The sequence below is a fragment of the Lissotriton vulgaris genome, chromosome 5, assembly GCF_964263255.1.
Source record: "Lissotriton vulgaris chromosome 5, aLisVul1.2, whole genome shotgun sequence".
Lineage (NCBI taxonomy): Eukaryota > Metazoa > Chordata > Amphibia > Caudata > Salamandridae > Lissotriton > Lissotriton vulgaris.
Genome location: NC_141693.1, coordinates 1,357,715,750 through 1,357,738,509, shown reverse-complemented (window position 1 = coordinate 1,357,738,509; position 22,760 = coordinate 1,357,715,750). Strand labels below are relative to the sequence as shown.

At 44.1% G+C, this 22,760-nt stretch overlaps 1 protein-coding gene across 1 annotated transcript in view; it reads right to left on the bottom strand.

The window, feature by feature from the left end:
• The window catches only part of LOC147712594 (uncharacterized), a 49,415-nt gene that overhangs the window by 5,799 nt on the left and 20,856 nt on the right, over positions 1–22,760 (bottom strand). Inside the window, exons 3-4 of the mRNA XM_086919668.1 lie at positions 417–448; positions 187–324 (exon numbers count right to left, since the gene is read on the bottom strand). Of these exons, the coding sequence (XP_086775794.1) occupies positions 187–324; positions 417–448 (170 nt within the window). The remainder of the gene's footprint in view (positions 1–186; positions 325–416; positions 449–22,760) is intronic.

Below are 22,760 nucleotides of genomic sequence, written 5' to 3'. Positions count from 1 at the left end.
AATTGGCCAGATTTATTGTTGTAATTGCGCCTGTGTTTAAAGCAAATTCATGAGCACAAAATAGAATGAACACGCAATGTCAGGGACGAAAGAAGCCTTGTTTCCTTTGAGCGCGTTCGGCTCTCAGCTGTTCAGACGTGTGCGTGCGCACGTAATTCTGGGTGCGGTTTGCTACTTAAACCGCACCCAAGTTTCTGGAAAGCGCTTTGCCTTCTGCCTCGGGAGCAGGAAGGATCGCGCTTGGAGGCTCTCAGCACAGAAGAAGAATTCAACGCTTGCCACTCCCTTCGACCGGATTTCAGCTTTAGAATTTGAAGGCAAGACCTGCAAAAGGAAAGACACAAGCTTAGTACAATCAGATATTTTAAATTAAAGGCGCCCTTCGCAAGAAAGACAGAACTTAGTTCAAAACTCACCTGATTTCTTCGGAACTTTGAAGACTTATATTCTGGAAATATTTGTGGCATTTTAAAAGTGTGTTATTATGCAAGAGACTTGATTTTGGAAATATTCGTGGCATTTTAAAAGTGTGTTCTTATGCAAGAGACTTGATTTTGTAAATACAATCTAGGACCAAGGTTTGGAAGCATTGCAAGGAGAATATTGTAATATAAGATGATATTTTTGTAATCACTAGTCCTTCTTGGGGAGTTGAAAGTGTGCAGGTGTATCTTCTTTATTGTGTTACAACAGGTTTGAGCACAAGAGAGTAAGGAATCCAATTTTTTCAACTAGAGTCATCCTATTTTCAAGTAAGTCAAAAGGTAAAAGGGGAATTTAGAAGAACTATTTAGTGGAACATTTGTAAGACACTCTTTTTTCTTTAGTATCTTGAAGCGTGACACCATAACGATTCTTCAATGGACTTCTTCACTACTTCACATCTCTCCTTCACGACTTCCCATCTCATCCAAGACAAAGAAATACTGGACGAAGGACAGAATAATCTGATCGCAGGTAGGAGTCTAAACTGTGAAGGTTCAAGGGGACTGAGTAGTTCAGGGTAAAGGGAGGTAACTGGGGTCCCAGGGAGTTCGCTAAGAGTCAATAGTAAATTCCAATTGCTTGTTGTTCTGCAGGTCGACAGCAAGATTCCTCCTTCACCTCGTCACGTCCAGTACCGGCCCTCCTCCCAAAAGTCTAGTTTTATTCTTAGCTGTTAATTTAGAATCAGCAAGTTTATTAGTTAGATTTCTGGGAAGTTGGTCCCTTGCGTCTCTGCGAAAACTGCTACGTCGTCCAGGAACTTTGGCTCAGCTCAAGGTAAGGGACGACGTAGTTTGGCTTTTGACACCCGGTAGCTAGAAGGATCAAGTTTAAGGGATTAACTTTGGCTTTTTGGACAATTCATGATAAGTGTCCTAGTTACCTTAAGTCACTGCTATGCCGACATAAACAGAAACGTTCATTGAGGTCCAATGCTTTAAGTCTGCTATGTACTCCTCGATATGTCAAAGCTCGATTAGGAGGTAGATCCTTCACAGTGGGAGATGCTAAGCTCTGGAACTCACTGCCTAACAATACCTGCCAAATTTAATCAGAGCCATGTTTCAGGAAATCTCTAAAACCTGGCTTTTCAGTCGTTTTTAGTATTCTTGGGATTGTTTTTTTTTCTTGTGCCTCCTCGCATGCCGCCTACTGCTATAGCGTTGGGACACCTCTGGTTGAGGTAGCTGTTTGCACTTTATAAATGTTGGTATTATTAATATTATTTGTAAGACTCTATTGTTGAGTAAACCCTGACTTTGGATGTAGCCTACTCAACATTATACACATTTGTGCTTTACGCACTACCCTCCAGTTCAATTAATCTAAACTGTAAAATGAGCTGAAGATACAAACATAAAAATGCTCAGAGACACTTGCAGCCATGCTGACAGACATATGTTTAGTTGTCTCATTACACAAGCAGACAAACCCTTGTTAAGCATCAACACTCCGCAGCGTCTCCTCCTTGTCCTTTGAAATAACCACTCCTAAGTATTTTATCTCCGATTCGCACCAATTCAGTGGGTAGTCAATCAAAAGATTTGGGGTGTTGGGGCTGAGGGGAAACATCTGGTATTTGCCCCAATCGATGTTTACTCCAGATTCATCTCCAAATTTGATGAACTTCCTGAGAATGGGGTACAGGATGGTTTGTTGGTCGTGAGTGTAGAGAGTAATATCGTTGGCGTAAAGCGACACTAGTATATGTCTGGAAGGTTAGCGTTTCGTGTACTCTCCATGATGCTGTTGAAGCTTAGCTGCAGCCATTCAAAAGCAAGGGCAATTAGAAGGTGTGACAGAGGGCATCCCTGCGTGGGGCCACATGAAATGGGAAATGATTTGGAGTATTCACGATTGCCCTGGGTCGTGACTGGCTGTAAAGCAGAGCAACCCAGGATAGAAAAGGGCAGGTAGTCCCATTCTTTGCAATACTGCACGCATGTACTCCCACTATAGTGAGCCAAAGGCTTTAGTGGCATCCAAAATAACTGCAACCACCGCCAGGTCAGTGTCGATGTCCTGCCAGTAATTTTGCTAATATTTTCACGTCACAGTAACACCGGGGAATGATCAGAGTAGGTACGTGTGACACACTTTGCTGCCCCTCTCCCTGGCCTGACTCTGACGTGCATCATGAGTAGGCTCATCTGTGAAAGAAAACACAACTGTTATTTTAAAATGGAATTGTTATCTGAGGATGGACATATTCTAACTTACAACTTTGATGTGTGAAGTCACAAGAGCTTACTGACACAGACTGATATCGGCAGTCATGTTGTTCGTAATGACATACATCATCCCCTTTATTGACATGCAACATATACATTTCAATTCAATTCAATTAAAAAAGTCTTTATTGCGATTGTTCATCTTAAAAGACAGGACAGTCATTTAATTACAAATAACAAATTGCAAGTGGGTGCAATCTTAAATACTCCATAAAACATGTCTTACAGAAAATTAAAAAGATAAATACCTATATCTATAATTTAAAATACACATTTTTAAGACATGATTAAATATATCTCACGCACAAGACTTAAGACACATCATAAAAAAAGCCATAACATTTCCAATTCCTCAAGGATACAGCGGGATCCAATAAAAAAAATACAAAGCTGTTAGGACCCCCCGTTTTTCTCCCGTAGTACCCATGCCCAACTCGGGAACTTAGCTACACCTATTACTGCGATGTCATTATAACCAGTTTTCAGTAGCCTTTTAGCAACCATCGCAGAGCATGTTCCCAAGGACCAGCATACTGGTTTAAGCCACATGCTTCTTGGTTGTTGGTAGACGGGACATACATATAGAAAGTGTTCAATATCTTCTATATGATCCGGGCAAAATGGGCACTTGTCACTAGAACCTGGTTGCCATTTACATGTAAGCTTTCTGAGCGGGAGTGTCTCAACTCTGAACTGGTGATAGAGCTTGCGATCTCGGGGCTTCGTTATAAGATCCCAATAGCTTTCCATGCAGGGTTCATCTTTTAACTCAAACAAATTTCTAGACAGAGAGGAGCTAATCAAAGCAGAGAACCTCCTGGTTTTAATTAGGTCCCAATATGCTGCTCTATATATTTCTTTTGAAGGAAAGTCCACCGTCTCTGGGCTATCCCAGAGATCCCTCATCCCCATATCTATAAGGAGGGATTTAATGCCAATCATTCATGGGATCTTGTGTGAGCGATCCAATCCCCTTACTTCGGACATGGCCCTAGCAAATAGGTGTAGCTCTGGAATGATCAAGAGCCACCTCCAGAAAGCCAACGGCCTATACCGGGCAATGTCCTCAATTAGGTGACAACCTAGGTCAAAAAGAAGTGGAATACGAGGGGAGGATTGGGGCAAACCCACAACCGTTCTCATAAATTTATTCTGGGCTACTGACAGTTGGGATAGATTATGAAAACCCCACATTTCCGCACCATATAAAATAGCAGGGACGATTTTGGTTGTATAGATTTCAACAACTCGAGCTATAGGCTTGGTTAGTGATAACCTATGTTCCTTAATCAAAGCTCCCGCTAGTTGGGTGTGTTTCAACGCAAGGATATTAACTTGAGGTTTACAGCTCAGCTTATCACCAAAAGTGACACCCAAGAAGATGACAACACCAGTCTGCTCCAAGAGTTTTCTGCTCACAAAAACTCGTGCTTTAACGGGCTTAGACCCATGGAGTACCATAAACGTAGTCTCCCCTACATTAACCTCAAGGTTATGTTCACGGCAAAACTCCTCAAAACGAGACAGTGCCAGCTGCAACCCCTGTCTCGTCTTGGAAAGTATAAGGGTGTCATCCGTGAACATGAGCAGGGGCACCTTTTGGCCAGCTAACATGGGCATCCGTGGGGTAATTGCAAAATTCTGCACCACCCTGTTAATAAATAGGGAAAACAGGGTAGGTGCCAGCACACACCCCTGGCGAATGCCCTTCCCTACCTCAAATTTCTCAGTAACCTCACCTGGTTTCCTCCACCGAACCTGGGCATAAGTAGATTCATGGAGTCTTACCACAAGGGAAACTAACTCTTTGGGCATCCCCAGTCCTAGTAAAACTTCCCACAGTTTGACTCTTGGGACAAGATCGAAATCGGATTTTAAATCCACGAAGGCAGCGAAAAGCATTCCCCTAACCAAGAGGACCTCCTTCCAATAAAGCAAGACAAATCTGAAAGCTTGATCCAGGGTCCCCATATGAGACCAGAACCCTGCCTGTAAGGGAGATAAAATATCGACTTCAGACATCCAACCCTGTATCCTACCCAGTATCAGATATGCTACAATCTTTTGGATTGCATCAATTAAGCTGATGGGTCTGTAGTTGGCCGGAGCGGAGCGATCACCCCTTTCATAGATCGGGATGATTTCCTCTCCAAACCAAGATACAGGAATTGGTGCTCCCCCAGCCAACAAATTAATTGAATTTGTGATATAAGGGATCCATAAGTTGAGGTCCTGCTTAAATAAATCAGCCGGAATACATCAGGCCCTGGTGCCTTACCACTTGGGATGATCTTCAAGACTGCCTCTACCTCTTTAGTATTAAATAGCAGGGGGGCATCTATTTGAATATGTGGGACAACTTCTATTCTTTGCTCAGGCAGTTGAAATTGGGCTTCAAAGAAGGCAACCCATTGCTGTGGTTCAAAGTTGTTATTCGGGGTTATCGACCTTTGCCCGTTCCCCCATTTGATAAGGTCCCAGAATTGGGTCATATTCCTGCCTTTACATGCTAATATTAAACATCGCCATCGCTCCTCGTCCCAATCTCTCTTAGCATTTCTTAAAATTGATTTATAGGATACTCTACACTGTTTGATGTTGGCGTGGCTCCTAGATTTAATAGCTACTGCAAGAGCTTTGTGGGCTAGCCTGCACGAGTCATTGTACCACGAGTTAGGCTAATACTTTCTAATCTTCCTAGCTGCTTTAGTGTTTATGAAAAACCTTTTCAGCCCATTAAATAGCTCATTAAATAGCTCACTGTGGATTGCCGCTAATTTAGCATTTAGGACCATTTGGGAGCCACATTCAGAGAGTTTCGTTAAATACCCTGATACTAGCGTCCTAATTTCTGCCACATTACTTTCATCTAATGCTACCTTGGCCCTTGAACCCTTCTCAGATCATTTGCGATGGTTATTAAATTGGTTATTAAATTGGAGCGGAAGTCATCCTCCATTGGCACTAGGCCACGGAAGCTCCTATCATTCAATTTGAGAACCAAGGGATTGTGATTATTTTCAGGGCGGCATTGAACTTCCATATCTTGAACTAGGAACCATAACTCCACATTCACAAGAATGTAATCAATGCAGCTTTTAGATCGACCATTATCAAAGGTCACCGCACCCAAAACATCGGACTTTGTCCTACCATTAGCTACCCTTAGGCCCCGTTCCAAGCACAGCCCTTTTACTTGAAGTGCAGCCTCTGTCCATTTTTTAATAGGCTGGAGATCCAATTGCGGCACCCCCCAAAGTGCATTGATCTCATCACTGAGCCAGTCTAATGGTTCAAAGCAGGTATTAAAATCTCCTGCAATGATTAAATCAGCATTAGGTGCTCCTTGAGACAAATGACTCGCTAAAGCCATAATAACCTGTGAACTCCTCCCACCCGGTTGTCCCCTAGAGAGGATATTATACACAGTTAGATCAAGGCTACTCACTGATCTAACCCTTATAGCCAAGATGTCTGGACTGTCGATATATAACTGTCGATATATAACTCCTCAACACTTATCCCCTCAGTTTGCCTTACTCAACAAATCAACCCACCCGCTGGTCTTCTTCTAAGACCCCTTATAGCTGGTTTAGAAAAATGTTAATAACAGTTTTGGAAAACATCCGCAGTGGACCACGTTTCTTGGAAAGCCCAGATATCTGAGCCTTCTATGTAAGATATCCAATCAGCAGATGCTACTTTCGAGTCTAAACCCGCTATATTCCATGAGGAGATAATCATTGATGCCCCCAGTGTTGCAGGGGCACCACACCCGGTAGCTGTACCTGCCACAATTAAACTAGCTTTGAGTACTGTGGGGTCTGATGTTGCGGGAGTAGCAGTGGGAGTGTGTGTCTCCATAAAATCATGGGTTGAGTGACCTGCCCCCATGAGGTCCAGATCCCTCCCCTTCTTAACTCCACTATCAAGACCCAATTGAACATCCATTCCCAGTCAGTCGATTTCTTCGAGTGAGGATAAAACCTCATAGCGATTATTGCACTGAAAGGAAGGGTCAAACCAGGAGTGGACATCCTGTGATGCTTGAAAGCCCCTGGGTCTAGACGGCATATGCTGTTTGTAAAAGAAGCCAAGGGGGAGGAGTCTAACAGCATCAGTAGTAAATTGGGTATGGCCAAACATCTCGAAAATATAACGGACCAAAGCAGGTGACCTGAAGCTCAAGACCACACAGTCCCCTGGCATAGATTTAACAGAGTGACCAAAGCATTTTATACGTCTGACCATTTTGAACTCATGGAATAAATCCTCCCCGATGCCTGTCTTCTTACTCAAGAAATGAAGGGCCTTGTTTTTAAGTGACGACCAATGCTCGTGTGACCCCGGGGTGAGAGGGGGGACATTTGCTAGAATAACCGAGTAAGGGGTTGCTTCTGGTGGGAGGTGGAGATAGGGGAGCTTATCTGGCCCCCCATCACTACTGTGTTCCACCTGCCTCCAATTCCCCTCGGCCCCAGCAGGCTGCCGCTGGGGCATAGGCTTGTTGTTACTAGCCCCATTGATAGCCCTCCCTGCTGGTTGTACCCCATCCACTATTATCTGTGCTTTCGCCATCGTACCACCCTGATCCCTGTATATTTCCCCCACTCTTACAGGGATAACTCCTCCTGATGCCTGAGAAATAAGCTGTACAGGGATAACTGGGGGCGGGCATGACAGAGCTTCTTCAATCTTCGTAAGTCTGACATCGACAGAATCTAACCTTTTCAATAGTGGGTCAATAAAAACGGCTAACTGTTCTATTAATAGGGTACGAAGATCATTTTGATTCAATAGCCGATTAGAGCAGACCATGGGGCGGTGTCAGGGGTATTGGAGCATGGGTTACCAAAGACAAAAGCCCCACTTGGTTCACAAGTACCTGGCGTTTTTTTAGCTCCACGCCGCTTCCTTTTTTTATTTGGAGGTTCTATGTTTGTGCTACCTAAGACCTTCTTCCCTCTTGTCATTACCATAACTGGGCTCCCTGCACTACTCTGGGGCTGTGGAGAGGCCAGATCGGGACTAATTGGCAGCATGCTAAATAGCCTTGGAGAGGAAGGGTCATTTGTAGAAACAGCTTCAGGGGTAGGCTGTATCTGGACCCTAGGCAATGATCCCCCTCTTGATAGGATCGGTTCGAGCGAGAGTCTACTCTCAGTAGCCTCGATCTCGTGAATTAGAACCGATTCAGCTCTTAGTAGGAATGCATCCAGAGTACCCACCACCCTATCCCCCACCTTCCTTTTACTCATGGCAAGAATAAATACAACCAAATAATAATAACACACAGTCAGTCCCCTGCAACCAAGTGCTGCAGCCCTCAATTATCTAGTGCTTACTGTCCGAAAAATGTAAATATCAATAGGATGGCCCAGCCTGGCCACCTCTGGCCCCGGACGGCCACAGACGGCCCGCCCTTTGCCCGGGCTGAGCCCGGCTACGCCCACGCGCGTCCCACGAGCGGGAACCAGCTCAGCACAAAGAAATCCCAGATAGGACATTAACTTCGGCACTCCTTAATGCAATCGAAACCAGTCTTCCGTCAACATTGCACAATGCAGTTTGACCTCTCCAACAAAGTTTTGTGAATTGGGTTGGGGAGGGTTCATCAATATAGTAGAGGAGGTAGTCCCAAAGCCTCCCGTCTCATGTCAGAGGGTCTCCACAATCCGATCGCCTCTGTCCATTATCTCCTTCTGTTTGCGTGGTTTGGAGCTGCCACAATCGATATGGAGAGATGTTGCCTGGTGGGCGTAGCCACAGTAACACCGGGAAATGATCAGAGTAGGTACTTGTGACATGCTTTGCTCCCCCTCTCCCTGGCCTGACTCTGACGTGCATCATGAGTAGGCTCATCTGTGAAAGAAAACACAACTTTTATTTTAAAATGGAATTGTTATTTAAGGATGGACGTATTCTAACTTACAACTTTGATGTGTGAAGTCAGAAGAGTTTACTGACACAGACTGATATCTGCAGTCATGTTGTTCGTAATGACATACATCATCCCCTTTATTGGCATGCAACATATACATTTCACATGCTCCACAATGTGACAGGTTGGGCACTTGAAATGCATCTAGCAGACAATTAGTTTGCTGTGTAGTTGCCACACAGTGTCTTTTGTAAGACACGATCCGATTGTTTATTTTTCTATTATGCATGACACATGGACCGGTGTCTCTGTATCATTGTGATGATCCTAGATTGTTTAACACAGTATTTCCACCTTCGCCCTACCTGTAACGTAAGAAATGAAGTAATGCATTTTTTTAACACTGTTGTATTTGTATATTGATTATGCAACTGTCATCTGTTTGTTGATATGTCCGGAGTTCACAGGCTAGCAATTGTTGATGACCTTGTTTTGCATTTAATGATCAAAAGTTGCAGCACCATGCTCCTTTAACATCTGTTTCATGCTCTTCCAATGACTGAGGTCGGACTGCTTTGTATTCCATGAATATGTTTGGTATACGATTGGGAAAGGCCTTGGTCTGGATGCCGACCCGGCTTGTATGATATTCAAACAGGGTCTCACTGCCTCCTCCACATGGGGGGAGAGTAAATTTGTCATGACCTTCCATGCCTACCTTGAAAGGATATTTCTGTTCAGCTAAGAGGTCTGAGTGTCTGATTACATAAACAAGATGCAGCTCTCAGATCTGGTTGCTTGACCTTCATGAGGCAGGTGTTGTGAATGTGCAGTGATACACAGTCATTGTTGCACACATTCTTCCTTTGTGCAGTCTGTAGATATGTAACATCCGTGGTCATACTTCATAGACTTAAGGAATCTGCTTATTAGACATATGTTATCAGTTTGGACTATGACTGATACTTATGTACCATGTTTGTGTTGGTTCAGAGTTTCAATAATTCAAGAGTTGACTGTGTGTTGGTCTCTCCACGTTGTGGCTGTTCCTAAATAAGGGAGATCTATTCATATTTCTACTGTTCAACTGTGGTAAATATTTGATTTACCGTCCTAATTTCTATGCAGGTAAGTACTTAAACAAAAATAACTCAATCGGAAAGAAAGACGCAGAGTCCGTGGTGTTAGAGTTCTTAGGGGTTTTATTCCTTAAAAAGGATTGGTTCTAGAACCGGATATCGGATTCCTGACACCACTGGGGTTCAGGAAGGGATAGAGCATACTTTATTGACATTACATTACTTTTATACTTAATATACACAATAGAAGTCAATGCAGAAGGCGTAACAGCTGAGAGAAACAAGATAAGAACACACACGTGTTAGCAATACGTAATCAGAAGGCGAGAACTAAGGCGTGCACAGAGGTGTGTTCTAGAAACGTCACATGTGAGTGTCAGAAGTGGGTGGCTCTATGACAGAATAGTGCAGAGTCAGCAGGAATCGGTAGCTAGGATGCGCGCGCAGCTGCATGACGTGTGATTGACGTGAAACTGGAGGGTGCAGGGGACTTGACATTTACACTAGAGGAAAGAGACAGAAGTCTGGCATGTCAGATCAACTCGTTCCTATATCATATCTGATATCTGATGTTTGGGAACCATACTATCTAGAAAGAAAGGTCTCTTGGGCAGAGGCTATCCTATACTGACTATGAGTGCGTGCACATGTGCCTACGTGTCTGTGTGTAAAGCGAGGGGGTATGGTCCTACCATGGTAACGGGAGCTATGAATTACTTACAGAGAGGCCGGGCCCTTTGCTCTGCAGCCGGGGGTTTGTTTATCTATTCTGCTGGACTGGAATGTGTTTTCGGGAAGCTAAGCTTGGCTATACTGATAACATGAAGGTAAAATACTGTCTTTGGCAGGCAGACAGGCCGAGCCAGGCTCCGCTCGCCTCGCAGGGAGTAGGACAGAGTTCACGGGTGGGGGCATCCCACCTTGCAGTTTCAGGAGGCAGAGATGCGTTTGAAAAGAGGCTTGAGGACAGAAAACAGGGCCTAACTCGCACAGAGCCAGGAATACATGAAAATGCACCATACAAAGACGGTGGCAAGGCATGTTTAGGAACTGAATATCCGACCCATTCAGGGTGGATCTGAAAGAGGACATGTTAATGTTGGACGCAAATGTGTTTGCGTCTTCATAGCTGGCACAGGAGGGAAGTTACATGCACTTTAAGCTCGTACATGGAGACGGTGGGGTACACGTTAGGGAACATTTCTTGACCATAAAATTTATATTTCCTCATTCCCTCCTTGTTCCCTACGGACCCTTCATGATATATCAATCGTCATTAATCTATTTATTTGAGTAGTTAGCATCATCTGCTCATCCTTTTTCACATGGGATTTAGAACGTTGACTTGAATGGGGAGTGCAGGATGTGGCGCACAAGCCGCAAATCGCTGGCCCACATTGTAAACATAGACAGCAACTGAATACTATAAGTAGAATGGTTCCAAGAAGTGACAGTATTTTCCAACCCCAAGCTGATATGGTAGTCCAGAGCCAACTGGACCAAGTCCAAGTGCCTGGATTCTGATGTATCTGACTAGCTATCTTATGGAGACGGGTAATAGCCTTATATACGGACGGAGCATTATCTGGGATGAAAACGCAACAAGCTGACCCGAGGACCTTACAGGCTCCTCCGCGATCGGCTAGTATGACGTCAATAACAAGACGATTTTGAAGAACGACAAGTCTCATAGCAGACTGTTCCTCAGTCAAGTTACCTAGGGCGGAAGTGGTCTCTTTCACTACTGCTTCGAGAGTTCTGGTCAAGTGACGTATAGACTTACTATTAAAGATAGCCCCTAAGTAGGGAAAGAAACCTTTGTTGAAATCTGTGAATTTTTCCCATGCCGTTTCCGTATAGTCGACAATTGGGAGATCTCTTTTGGGTCTGTGAACTAGACGGGAATTTCTATGATAATCCGGTGGAGCTAGGAAAACAGGTGGCAGTAAGAATCCAATGTAACAGGTCCCATCCCAATCTAGAGGCAAACGTATGTATGCTGTCTGACCACAAATAAAATAGGAATGACGTGTAGCTTTGAATGTGGACTTGCCCTTATCACTAAATTCGATCACGGTAGTACATTTACTATGACCCAGGTGTATTGAACCCTTCTTTCTAATACATAATTCACCTTTGACTGGTAGTACTGACATAGTGGGCAAGTCTGGTTCGGTTTCGGATTCAACATTCAGAATCATGAGGTTGAGTGTAAAATTTCCTAATCCATATACTTCATTTTCTAGATCAGTTCCTGTTCTTTTGGGGACTCCCTCTTTGTCAGGATAACATACTCTATGCAGAACTGTGTTCAGGTTTCCCCATACCCAGTTACCCTGATAAACTACGGAATTTGAATCTAAGGCATTAATCAAACTAAACCAGGCTCCACATGAACCATTGTGTGTGAACGGGTACGGGAAGAGGGGCAGGACTCCTTTGTATTTCTGGTAGGGAGGGAGTCGGCCACATATCCAACAATTTGTAGCATTGCTGGTCTGATGCGAGTGGTGTAACATACTAATGAATGTATTGTTGCGCAGCGCAAGTCGGTAGGACAATTCATGAAGAGGTAACTCGCTAAAAGAATGCTCGGCAGTGTCATTAGAAGAAGAATGTGCACGTGTAGTAATAGGAAAGTATATATGTAGAATTATACTGGTGACAATAATCGTAAGACTTAAAGAAAACATAATCCATAAGGTGACAATACAGTAACTTTTGAGAGATTTACAGTAGCGTTGCTTCTTGATCTGTTTCTCTCTATCTCTCTCTCTATTGGGGTCTAGGGGATACATGTCAGAGACTATTTAACCGATTCACCTAGGGGAGGACTTAAACAATTAAACTGTCTGACTTGCTAGACCGCAATTTCAACTTGTACTCTTCTTGCGGAGTTTTCTCTACCATGGGAGGTTTAAAGTCACTAGAATCTGGGCAGTCCTTTGAGGGGGTGGAAGAGTCAGTTTCTGGCAGCAGCAGTTCATTACATTTTTTTACGTGGCTTGTATGTATCCACCCTTTTCTGCCCTCCACCTTGATCCCGGTCCTTGTGGTTAGAAGGACGAGCTTCGGCTCCTGCCAACGGGGCTCCAGCGGACTCCTCCTGTCGAAATTTCGTATCAGCACAGTATCACCGGGGCGGACATCGTGTGGCTTTACATCAGTGTTGTCGGGAAAGGCTGCGGCAACCTGTGAACGACATGATTGGAGTGCAGACATCAAGGAGGCAAGGTAATCTGTCAGCATATTACAATCAACATCGGTTATTTTCTTAGGCATGGGCGTCCCCCACATATTTGGTGGCCTGCCGAAGACCACCTCATACGGGGATAGCCCTGATCTCGAATGAGGAACCATCCTCATATAAAACAATGCAACTGGCAGGGCGACTATCCAGTCGACCCCTTTCTCTTTACAAACTTTAGCAAGACGGGTTTTCAGTGTCTGATTGTGTCTCTCTACAAGGCCAGCTGCCTCGGGATGTCGGACGCAGTGGAATTTCCACTGATATCCTAGCAGGAGTGAGACCTGCTTCATGAGCTCGGACGAGAATGGCTGTCCGTTATCTGAGTATACGATACGAGGCAAGCCGTACCGTGGGAAGAATTCTCGAACCAGCTGCTTGGCAGTGGTCGGGGCAGTGTAGTCTGGTACTGGATATGCTTCTGTCCAACGGGAAAGTGCACAAACAACTACGAGGACATACTTGAATCCTCGACAACGTTCCATCTGGATATAATCCATCTGGAGGACTTCAAAAGGGTGATCGGGAGGATGAAATCCACCTTGCTCTACAGGGACGCTTTTACCTGGATTGAACTGACAACAGATCATGCAAGTACGCACTTTCTGTTTTGCTGCTGCTCGTAAATGTTTGTTGTACCAGAGATTCTGTAAACTGTCTAACATGGCTTTTTCTCCCAGATGTGCTGGACTGTGTGCTGTATTTATTATGACTTGAACCATAGAGTCGGGGAGAAACCATGTAGATTTTCCCTTCGTCATCCATCCCTGATCTGTCTGGACCCCTCCTAGTTCGGACCATTTCTTGATTTCGTCTGGAGTAGCATGTGTCTGAATATCGATTACATCTAGTGTGGGATCCCTAACAGCCATACAATGTGTCGGTACTATTGCCTTTGTCACATCAGTTGCCTGGGTGTGAGTCAATGCGGTATGTTTTGCTGTTTGATCTGCCAGGTCGTTACCCTGAGAAATAGAGTCAGTAACTTTAGTATGTGCTTTACACTTCATGATGGATATGCCTGAAGGCAGATGTATTGCTTCTAACAGTGCTTGAATGAGCGGACCGTGTTGGATCTTGGCGCCGTGGGAGGTCAAGAAACCTCGTTCTTGCCATAACATTCCGAAGTCGTGTACAACTCCGAAAGCATAACGTGAATCCGTGTATATGTTAACATTTCTGTTCTTGGCTAGTATACAGGCTCGGGTCAGAGCGATAAGCTCTGCGGCTTGAGCGGACAGTGTATCAATACGGTGTGTTTCTTTGACTTCAGTTTCGGTGGTCACTGCATATGCGGCCACTAATTCTCCTGTGCTTGTTCTCATGCATGAACCGTCCACATAAAGTGTCAGGTCTGGATTTGTCAGTGCAACATCTGTTAAGTCTCGTCGGGGCTTTGTTACTACATTAATTATTTCTATACAATCATGTGGTGTTGAATCTGTCATAACCGAGGGTAACAATGTGGCAGGATTTAGAATGTTACAGCGTCTGATTTCTATGTGTGGCTGGAACAGTGTCAGTTCATAACCTGTCAGTCGTGCTATAGTCAGGTGTTGAGTCTGTGTTCGGTTTAGAAGGACTTCTACAGAATGCGGAACTTGTACTGTCAACTGGTGTCCTAATACTATTGAATCGCTTTGTCTGATTGCTAAGGCTGTCGCGGCAACTGATTTTAGGCACGCAGGCAGGGCCTGGGCCACTGGATCCAATGTACTTGAAAAATAAGCGCAAGGCTTATGCGAACCTGCTTGATCTTGTGTGAGGACAGACAACGCTGTACCTTCACGTTCTGTGACAAAAAGTGTAAAAGGTTTGCTGTAACATGGTGTCGCTAGAACTGGTGCTTGACATAAAGCTTTCTTTAATTCCTCAAAAGCCTGTGTGTGTTCCTGAGTCCAAGGGAGGGCAGTCGAAGTCGCTGCCTCCTGTGTCGTCAACTGTATCAGTGGTTTAGCTAGAAATGCATACTGAGGAATCCATTGTCTGCAGTACGAGGTGAGGCCTATAAAGGCCCGCACTTCTTTTTGTGTCTGGGGTTGTGGCATATTTACAATTAACTGGATGCGGTCAGGAGTGAGCTGTCTCCCCACTTTGGACAGCAAGTGACCCAGGTACACAACTTGCTGAACACAGAATTGTAGCTTCGAGGGAGACACCTTGTGTCCCTTGTCAGCCAGAAAGTGTAGAACTATCAGTGATGCTTGTTCACATTCGGGTTCACTTCGTGCGGTGATCAGCAGATCATCGACGTACTGGAGTAAGGCAGTGTTAACTGGCATTTGGATACAGTCAAGTTGTCTTTTCAGTGCTTGGCTATAGATGCTGGGGCTTTCTGTGAATCCTTGAGGTGCGCGTGAAAATTTGAAGCTTCGGCCATTTAAACTGAAACCGAAGAGATATTGGCTCTCTGGATCAATGGGTACACTGAAGAAGGCGTTCTTGAGGTCAATTACGCTAAAGAACGTCGCTTCTGAATCAATAGCAGTCAATAAGGATGAGATGTCGGGAACCACGGGATACTGTGGTACAATGCATTTGTTCAGTTCTCGTAAATCAATCACCAGCTGATATACTGGCGGTGCCTTGGGATCAGTACGTTTAAGAATCGGAATGATAGGGGAATTACAGACATTGGAGTCGGTCTCTACAACCACTCCTTGGGCAATGAGCTCTTCAATGATTTCCAGTAAAGCCATTACAGCATCAGGTGGTAACTTGTATTGTCTGATTCGGGGTAAAACAACCCCTGGTTTGAGTGTGACACGGTATGGTGTAATGTGCATACAACCTACATCGGTTGGGCCTTGTGCCCACAGGTATTTCGGTACATTTTTCAATCTGACATCAAACTCTCGTAATACATAGTGACCCTTAAAGTCACGTAGGAAAAGTCTAACTCCTTCCGGAGAACAACATATTACGGCTCCTAGAGCCTTCAGGGTCTTGATAACTAATAAGTTTTCTGGACATGACTTCGTCAGTAATAGGTCTGTGACACGTGATAATGGACCTACTGCTAGGGGAACGGGTTCTGATACTTCATTTACAATAGGCTGTCCTGAAAAACCAAGGGAAACATTCTGTGAGCCTGAGAGGGGTGCCCCTGGGACCTCGTCATGACTGATTGTGGTGCGACTTGCCCCTGTGTCAATTAAAAACTTTCTGTCTTTTCCTAATACTTGACTATGTACATAAGGACCCTCTTGATCTACAGGAATTTCAATAAGAGGCAAGCCAACCTCCCTCTCTAGGCTATTTCATGTGTATCGCTGATAATCGGGATAGTCAGATTGGGCATACTGGTACATCTGCTGTGAAACTTGCTGTGTCGCGGCAATGGGCTGTGGCTGTGATACCGCTACGGTCTGTGCTGTATGTGGGGAAGCATGCATAGGCTGTATATTCTGTGTAGTCTGTTGCTGGACCTGGTCTTGTCTAGGCTGACGTGGTCTTTCTTTAGTTTTACCTGTCGCTATATTGTGTTTCAGGACTGGACATTCGTTTACGTAGTGGCCTGGCTGCTTGCAATAGTTGCATGTCCCTTTAACAGGAGCTGCTGAATTATTTGTCTGCGTCCCACCCTTTTTCTGACCGTCAGCTGGGACTGACTGGGCAACTAGTATTTTCATTTTCGTGTCTTTCATACGTCTATGTTCATGTTCTTGCTCTTCTCTAATTCTGTTCTGGTGATATTGTAACATTTGCAACATCTGAGATGGCGTATTTGCCTGCCATGTACTTTCGACTTTATATACACGATTCTTAACCTGTGTTAGGGAATTCTCTACTAATTTGCTTACAAAAAGGTGTGGGTATGACTCGCTGCTTGGTTTCAGGCCACTATTAATAATAAAACATTTCTCGAATCTTGAATAGAAGTCACTAGTGTCTTCATCGTGTTTCTGTTTACAGGCTGAGATCGCGTCCCAGTCTTCCTTTTTAGTTGTCAATAATCTTGGCAAAACCTGTACTATTAATCCTGGTAATGCTTTAGCTTTTTCCCCAAGGCCTAGCCCTGGAGTACGGATTTTTTCTTCGTCTTCTATTTCAGTCCAAATAATATTTTTATCTCCCACCTCCCATTCTTTTTCTTTTAGTTTCTCGTAAATGCCCGTGGGCAACCGTACCTTTAACAATTTCATAATATCCGTGTACGTATAATCTCCCATGAGTAACATGTCCTTAAGTTCTCGGTGAAAACCTGCAGGGTCTTTATCGTGACAGGGCACTAGTTTCTTCATTTCTAACAATTCCAACTTTGTTAAAGGTGTGTACACAAACACACGTCGTAGGGTATTATCGGCATTCATAACTGGGTGTACTTCTCGTAAAGGGTTCTGCCTGTCAAAATGAAACATTTCTTTTCTTTCTGGGGGCGGAGCTGAACCTGGAGCATATTGTGGGCCTAAGAAAGCGTTATATCTGTGCCGTTGTTCTAGAATTATTTGAATTAACTTGGTACTTAGGCCTCTCCATCTATTCATAAGTAGTGCTTCTAATGTATCAGGTAGAGGACCTGGATCAGAATGTTGATGCCGGTATAACGTGATGAGATGCTGAATCATGTACATACCAGCTAATTTCTGCTCGTCTGGGGAAAGGTTCAAAAATGTTTGTGCTACTGTATCATCATTATATGTGCTAGTATTGTCAGCCCATAGTACTGCTGACCGGGCTAGTTCTTGTTCATCCATAGAATTGAGTACATGGTACCCCATTCGTTCTTGAAGAATTTTATCGGTAGCCTGAAACAGATATTCAGGAGAACTCGTTTTCGAGATGCCAGAGAGAAAAACTCTCTTGCTTTCTGGACGAATGCCTTTCTTAAGGTAATTTCCCTTACCTACATATGCTATTATTTCTTTAGGTTGTTGTTCGGATTCCTCTGGGTCGTCCTCCTCGGAGGAATCAAGCCGGTTATTATCTGCTTCCCTTTCTTGTTTCTTTCTTTCGTGTATCTCTATTACTTCTTTCCTGATCTTTTTGTACATACTTGCTATACAATTCTGTTTATCGTGTTTTCCCTCTGCTATGTTCTGGCCCCATTTGTTTAGTGCATCCATCTCGTCCTGGTCTACCCCAGGCCTGTCTCGTTCTCTTATTAGACAGTTTATGAAGAAGCGTAATATACAACCTTGAGTGTCAACTTTCTGGTGAGCCAGGGCCTCTTTAATACTGTCAGGATCTTCCCCAGTCTGGATAAAATGGTATATTCTATCTAGGTGTTCAGTCATTCCTGGGAATAACACTAAATAGTCTGTAACTTTTCGTAAGCGTAGAGATGCTAACAACATCCTGTCGTCTTTACCGGGTACTGGATCGTATCTGCAAATTGGAAGGGGTTCCTTAAGCATGTCGAAACTTGGTGTTCGGGGTGTACGGTTCTTTAATAGGTCCCTTATGTTTAACCTATGTGTTTGTGGCGGGGTCTGGTGACCTCCTGTCGCACCTCCGGAGGCGGAGGCTTGAGCATGACTTGTCTGTGGGGTCTGTGTAAGTAACTGAACTGGTGTTTTGCCAGGGTCAGGCCCAAACGGATTCAGGGTATTTATCTTAGGTGTAGGAAGTGGTGGAGGAACAGGTGGAACGGGATTTCGGGCAGGCGAACTTTGTTGCGGTACGGGCTGGGCATTGCCTCGGGGTGGGTTGCCACCACCGTCACCGTCAGTAGGCGGTACATTAGTACGTGAATTGGTGTAAGCGGGAGCTACATCGTCTAGATAGGAGGCAAGGAATATGTCTTTTGTGGTCCTGTGGCTTACTTTAGTCGGAACCAATGGTGGCGGCAGATCAGTCGGTATTTCTGAAGTGGCCTGAGGCGAACCCTCGGTCACTAAATACATGCCATTGGCAAGAGTGTTTCGCATGCGGTCTACTTGTTCTGCTTTTACTCTGATACCTTCAATAACTAATTCGTTCTCTCGGACTTCATCTGACTCTTCTCTATGTTTCTCAGCTTTTCGGAGTGCTTTTTCTGTACGTTTATGTGACTCTTTACGCCACAACTCTATGGCATCTTTCTGGGATTGTCTGGCTTTCTTTTTCCATAGCGCTTCCTCTACTCTCATGATGCACTCGGCATCCCATGTTCCTGTAGCAGGCCACCTGTGTCTCTCTTCTAGGTGCTTGGTATAATCGGCCCATAAATCTAGATACAGTATGGCATCTATGCCATGCTTATGGTACATAAAATTTCCAGGAGTATCCCTAGGGGGAATAGGAATTTCTTCCTCCAGTATCCCTTTCCTAGTTCCTATCTGTCTTAATTTATTGAAAAACAGCATTTTGTTACGTAGTGCTGGTCACTTGATACTTGTTACTTACTCCGAACACAGCTAGTTACACAAAACACAGTAATGTACGTCGAACAGTCACTCATACCACAACATTTATCACATGAAACATTTTGAACACATATGGCCTACCTTTGAGTTTCAGAAAAAACAAGAACAAAAATTGAAAATCTTGAATACTTTATGTACTGCTAAACAGCACAGATACACTGTCTAAAACAGTGCAGACCGTGTTTGTGTACCCAAACCCGTCTTTACCGGATACATAATAATGCACCCGTCTAGATGCGTCCCCAGCAACGGTACTCACCGGGAAGCACGGAACAGAAGGCCTCGGAAAACTCGACTGGACTGGACCGGACTGGACTCGACTCAACTCGATACGTGAATACTTCGGAACTGGTGGGCCTCTTGACACCTCGGACCTTGCTTCTTTCGGCTAGGCTCTGGTCGGGATCCTCCGCACTCCTCACCGCCTCGTCTGGGTGCAGATCGCAGTCTCCGTCACCTCCGTAGGCCTGAGGGAGATACAGGAAATCCTGCGGGTACGCGTAGTTGTCCGTCTAGACTGTGGCAGGGGGCACAGGCTGCAACGCACCAACCGGCGCGTGGGGTGGGGGAGGGGTCCCTGTTCGGGCGCCAGTTTAATGTGGTAAATATTTGATTTACCGTCCTAATTTCTATGCAGGTAAGTACTTAAACAAAAATAACTCAATCGGAAAGAAAGACGCAGAGTCCGTGGTGTTAGAGTTCTTAGGGGTTTTATTCCTTAAAAAGGAATGGTTCTAGAACCGGATATCGGATTCCTGACACCACTGGGGTTCAGGAAGGGATAGAGCATACTTTATTGACATTGTGTGTGTTCTAGAAACGTCACATGTGAGTGTCAAAAGTGGGTGGCTCTATGACAGAATAGTGCAGAGTCAGCAGGAATCGGTAGCTAGGATGCGCGCGCAGCTGCATGACGTGTGATTGACGTGAAACTGGAGGGTGCAGGGGACTTGACATTTACACTAGAGGAAAGAGACAGAAGTCTGGCATGTCAGATCAACTCGTTCCTATATCATATCTGATATCTGATGTTTGGGAACCATACTATCTAGAAAGAAAGGTCTCTTGGGCAGAGGCTATCCTATACTGACTATGAGTGCGTGCACATGTGCCTACGTGTCTGTGTGTAAAGCGAGGGGGTATGGTCCTACCATGGTAACGGGAGCTATGAATTACTTACAGAGAGGCCGGGCCCTTTGCTCTGCAGCCGGGGGTTTGTTTATCTATTCTGCTGGACTGGAATGTGTTTTCGGGAAGCTAAGCTTGGCTATACTGATAACATGAAGGTAAAATACTGTCTTTGGCAGGCAGACAGGCCGAGCCAGGCTCCGCTCGCCTCGCAGGGAGTAGGACAGAGTTCACGGGTGGGGGCATCCCACCTTGCAGTTTCAGGAGGCAGAGATGCGTTTGAAAAGAGGCTTGAGGACAGAAAACAGGGCCTAACTCGCACAGAGCCAGGAATACATGAAAATGCACCATACAAAGACGGTGGCAAGGCATGTTTAGGAACTGAATATCCGACCCATTCAGGGTGGATCTGAAAGAGGACATGTTAACGTTGGACGCAAATGTGTTTGCGTCTTCATAGCTGGCACAGGAGGGAAGTTACATGCACTTTAAGCTCGTACATGGAGACGATGGGGTACACGTTAGGGAACATTTCTTGACCATAACATTTATATTTCCTCACAACAATGGTGTCATTATCTATGGTCCAGCTTGAGGACAGGTGCTTCAATTGTGTCATGACAATATGCTGCAGCTATTCTGCATCATGGTTTTGACAGAATTGGAGCATCATTGGTCCCTTACGTTTCAACCTGCCTGGTTTGGATGCATACAGCCTGTTGCCCACTGTCTATGGTGTCCCTTTCAATGGGCTTTGGATATTTGCTTATATTCACCTACCTCGGGTGCTCCGGACTTTGTGCTGCTGATCAGACCATTACTGAACCAATATCTAGTTTGTCAATCTGGCTTGTAAATACTCCATTATGAGAGGTTGGAGACACAAGTCTCATCTGAAGAAAGTGCATTGAAACACAGAAGCCTGATTGGGTGGTTGACTGACATGTTTGAAGGTCAGTTGTCACCTATCCCAAGATTTAGTGGAGATCAGACTCATGTCTGTAATTTGGAGTTGGTAAATTGGGCAGTGGATTTTCTTATGGCATCAAAAACAGATTCAGGTTTGCGGTATCTGTCACTTCGAGTCGTTAATGCATCAATGCATTGTTAAAGAAGTTTAGGATTGAGAGATAAACTTGCCATTGATTTACTTCAAAAGTCAAAATGGTTGCAGTGGTATGTTTGAAATCATTTAGTGGAAGTGCATTGACTTACATTTTCTCAGACAATTCATATTCAGTGGAGGATTTGTGGAAGGGGGGAGGCTACTCTGCTTATTCCACGTTCCTCAATCAAATGTTTTGTTAACTGATGTGTATACCGGATCACTGAAACAATATCGATGTAAAAAATATATAGTTACAAAAATATCGAGGTAAAAATATAGAATACCAAAATATCGACCTCCTAGCTCTAAACAGGTAAGTACAAAAATATCGAATCAAAAATATCGATGTAAAAAATATAGTTAGTCAAAATATCGAATTTTTAAAAATGCTTTAAATTAATTAAAAATGAATTAAATAATAAATATAATTAACTTAAACATACTTAAAATACTTAAATAACCTTAAAATTAATATTTAATTAATATAATTTAAAAAAATATTTTACAAATTAATTTGTTAATAGATATATATATATAAACCTAATATTATTAAAATATTTACAATATTTTTACCGTAGGATTGCGGAAAGTGTAAAATTTACTATAACCACTCCTTTAAATGCAACAGTAGAGAAAGTGTTGAATAGCGTAGGGGTTAAAATTACTAATCCCACTCCAGAGAGTTCAACAGTAGGGAAAGCATTGGGTAGCGGAGGGTTAAAAATTACTATTCCCACTCTACAGAGTGCAACAGTAGGGAAAGTGTTGCATAGCGTAGGGATAAAAATTACTATTTCCACTCCAAAGAGTGCAACAGTAGGGAAAGCATTGGATAGCATAGCAGTAAAAATTACTATTCCCACTCCAGAAAGTGCAACAGTAGGGAAAGCGTTGGATAGCGGGAGGGTTAAAATTACTATTGCCACTCCAGAGAGTGCAACAGTAGAGAAAAAGTTGGATAGCATAGGGGTAAAAATTACTATTCCCACTCCAGAGAGTGCAACAGTATAGAAAGCGTTGGATAGCGTAGGGGTAATATGTACTATTCCCAGTCCAGAGAGTGCAAAAGTAGGGAAAGTGTTGGATAGCGTAGGGGTAAAAATTACTATTCCCACTCCAGTGAGTGCAACAGTATAGAAAGCGTTGGATAGCGTAGGGGTAATATGTACTATTCCCAGTCCAGAGAGTGCAAAAGTAGGGAAAGTGTTGGATAGCGGGAGGGTTAAAATTACTATTCCCACTCCAGAGAGTGC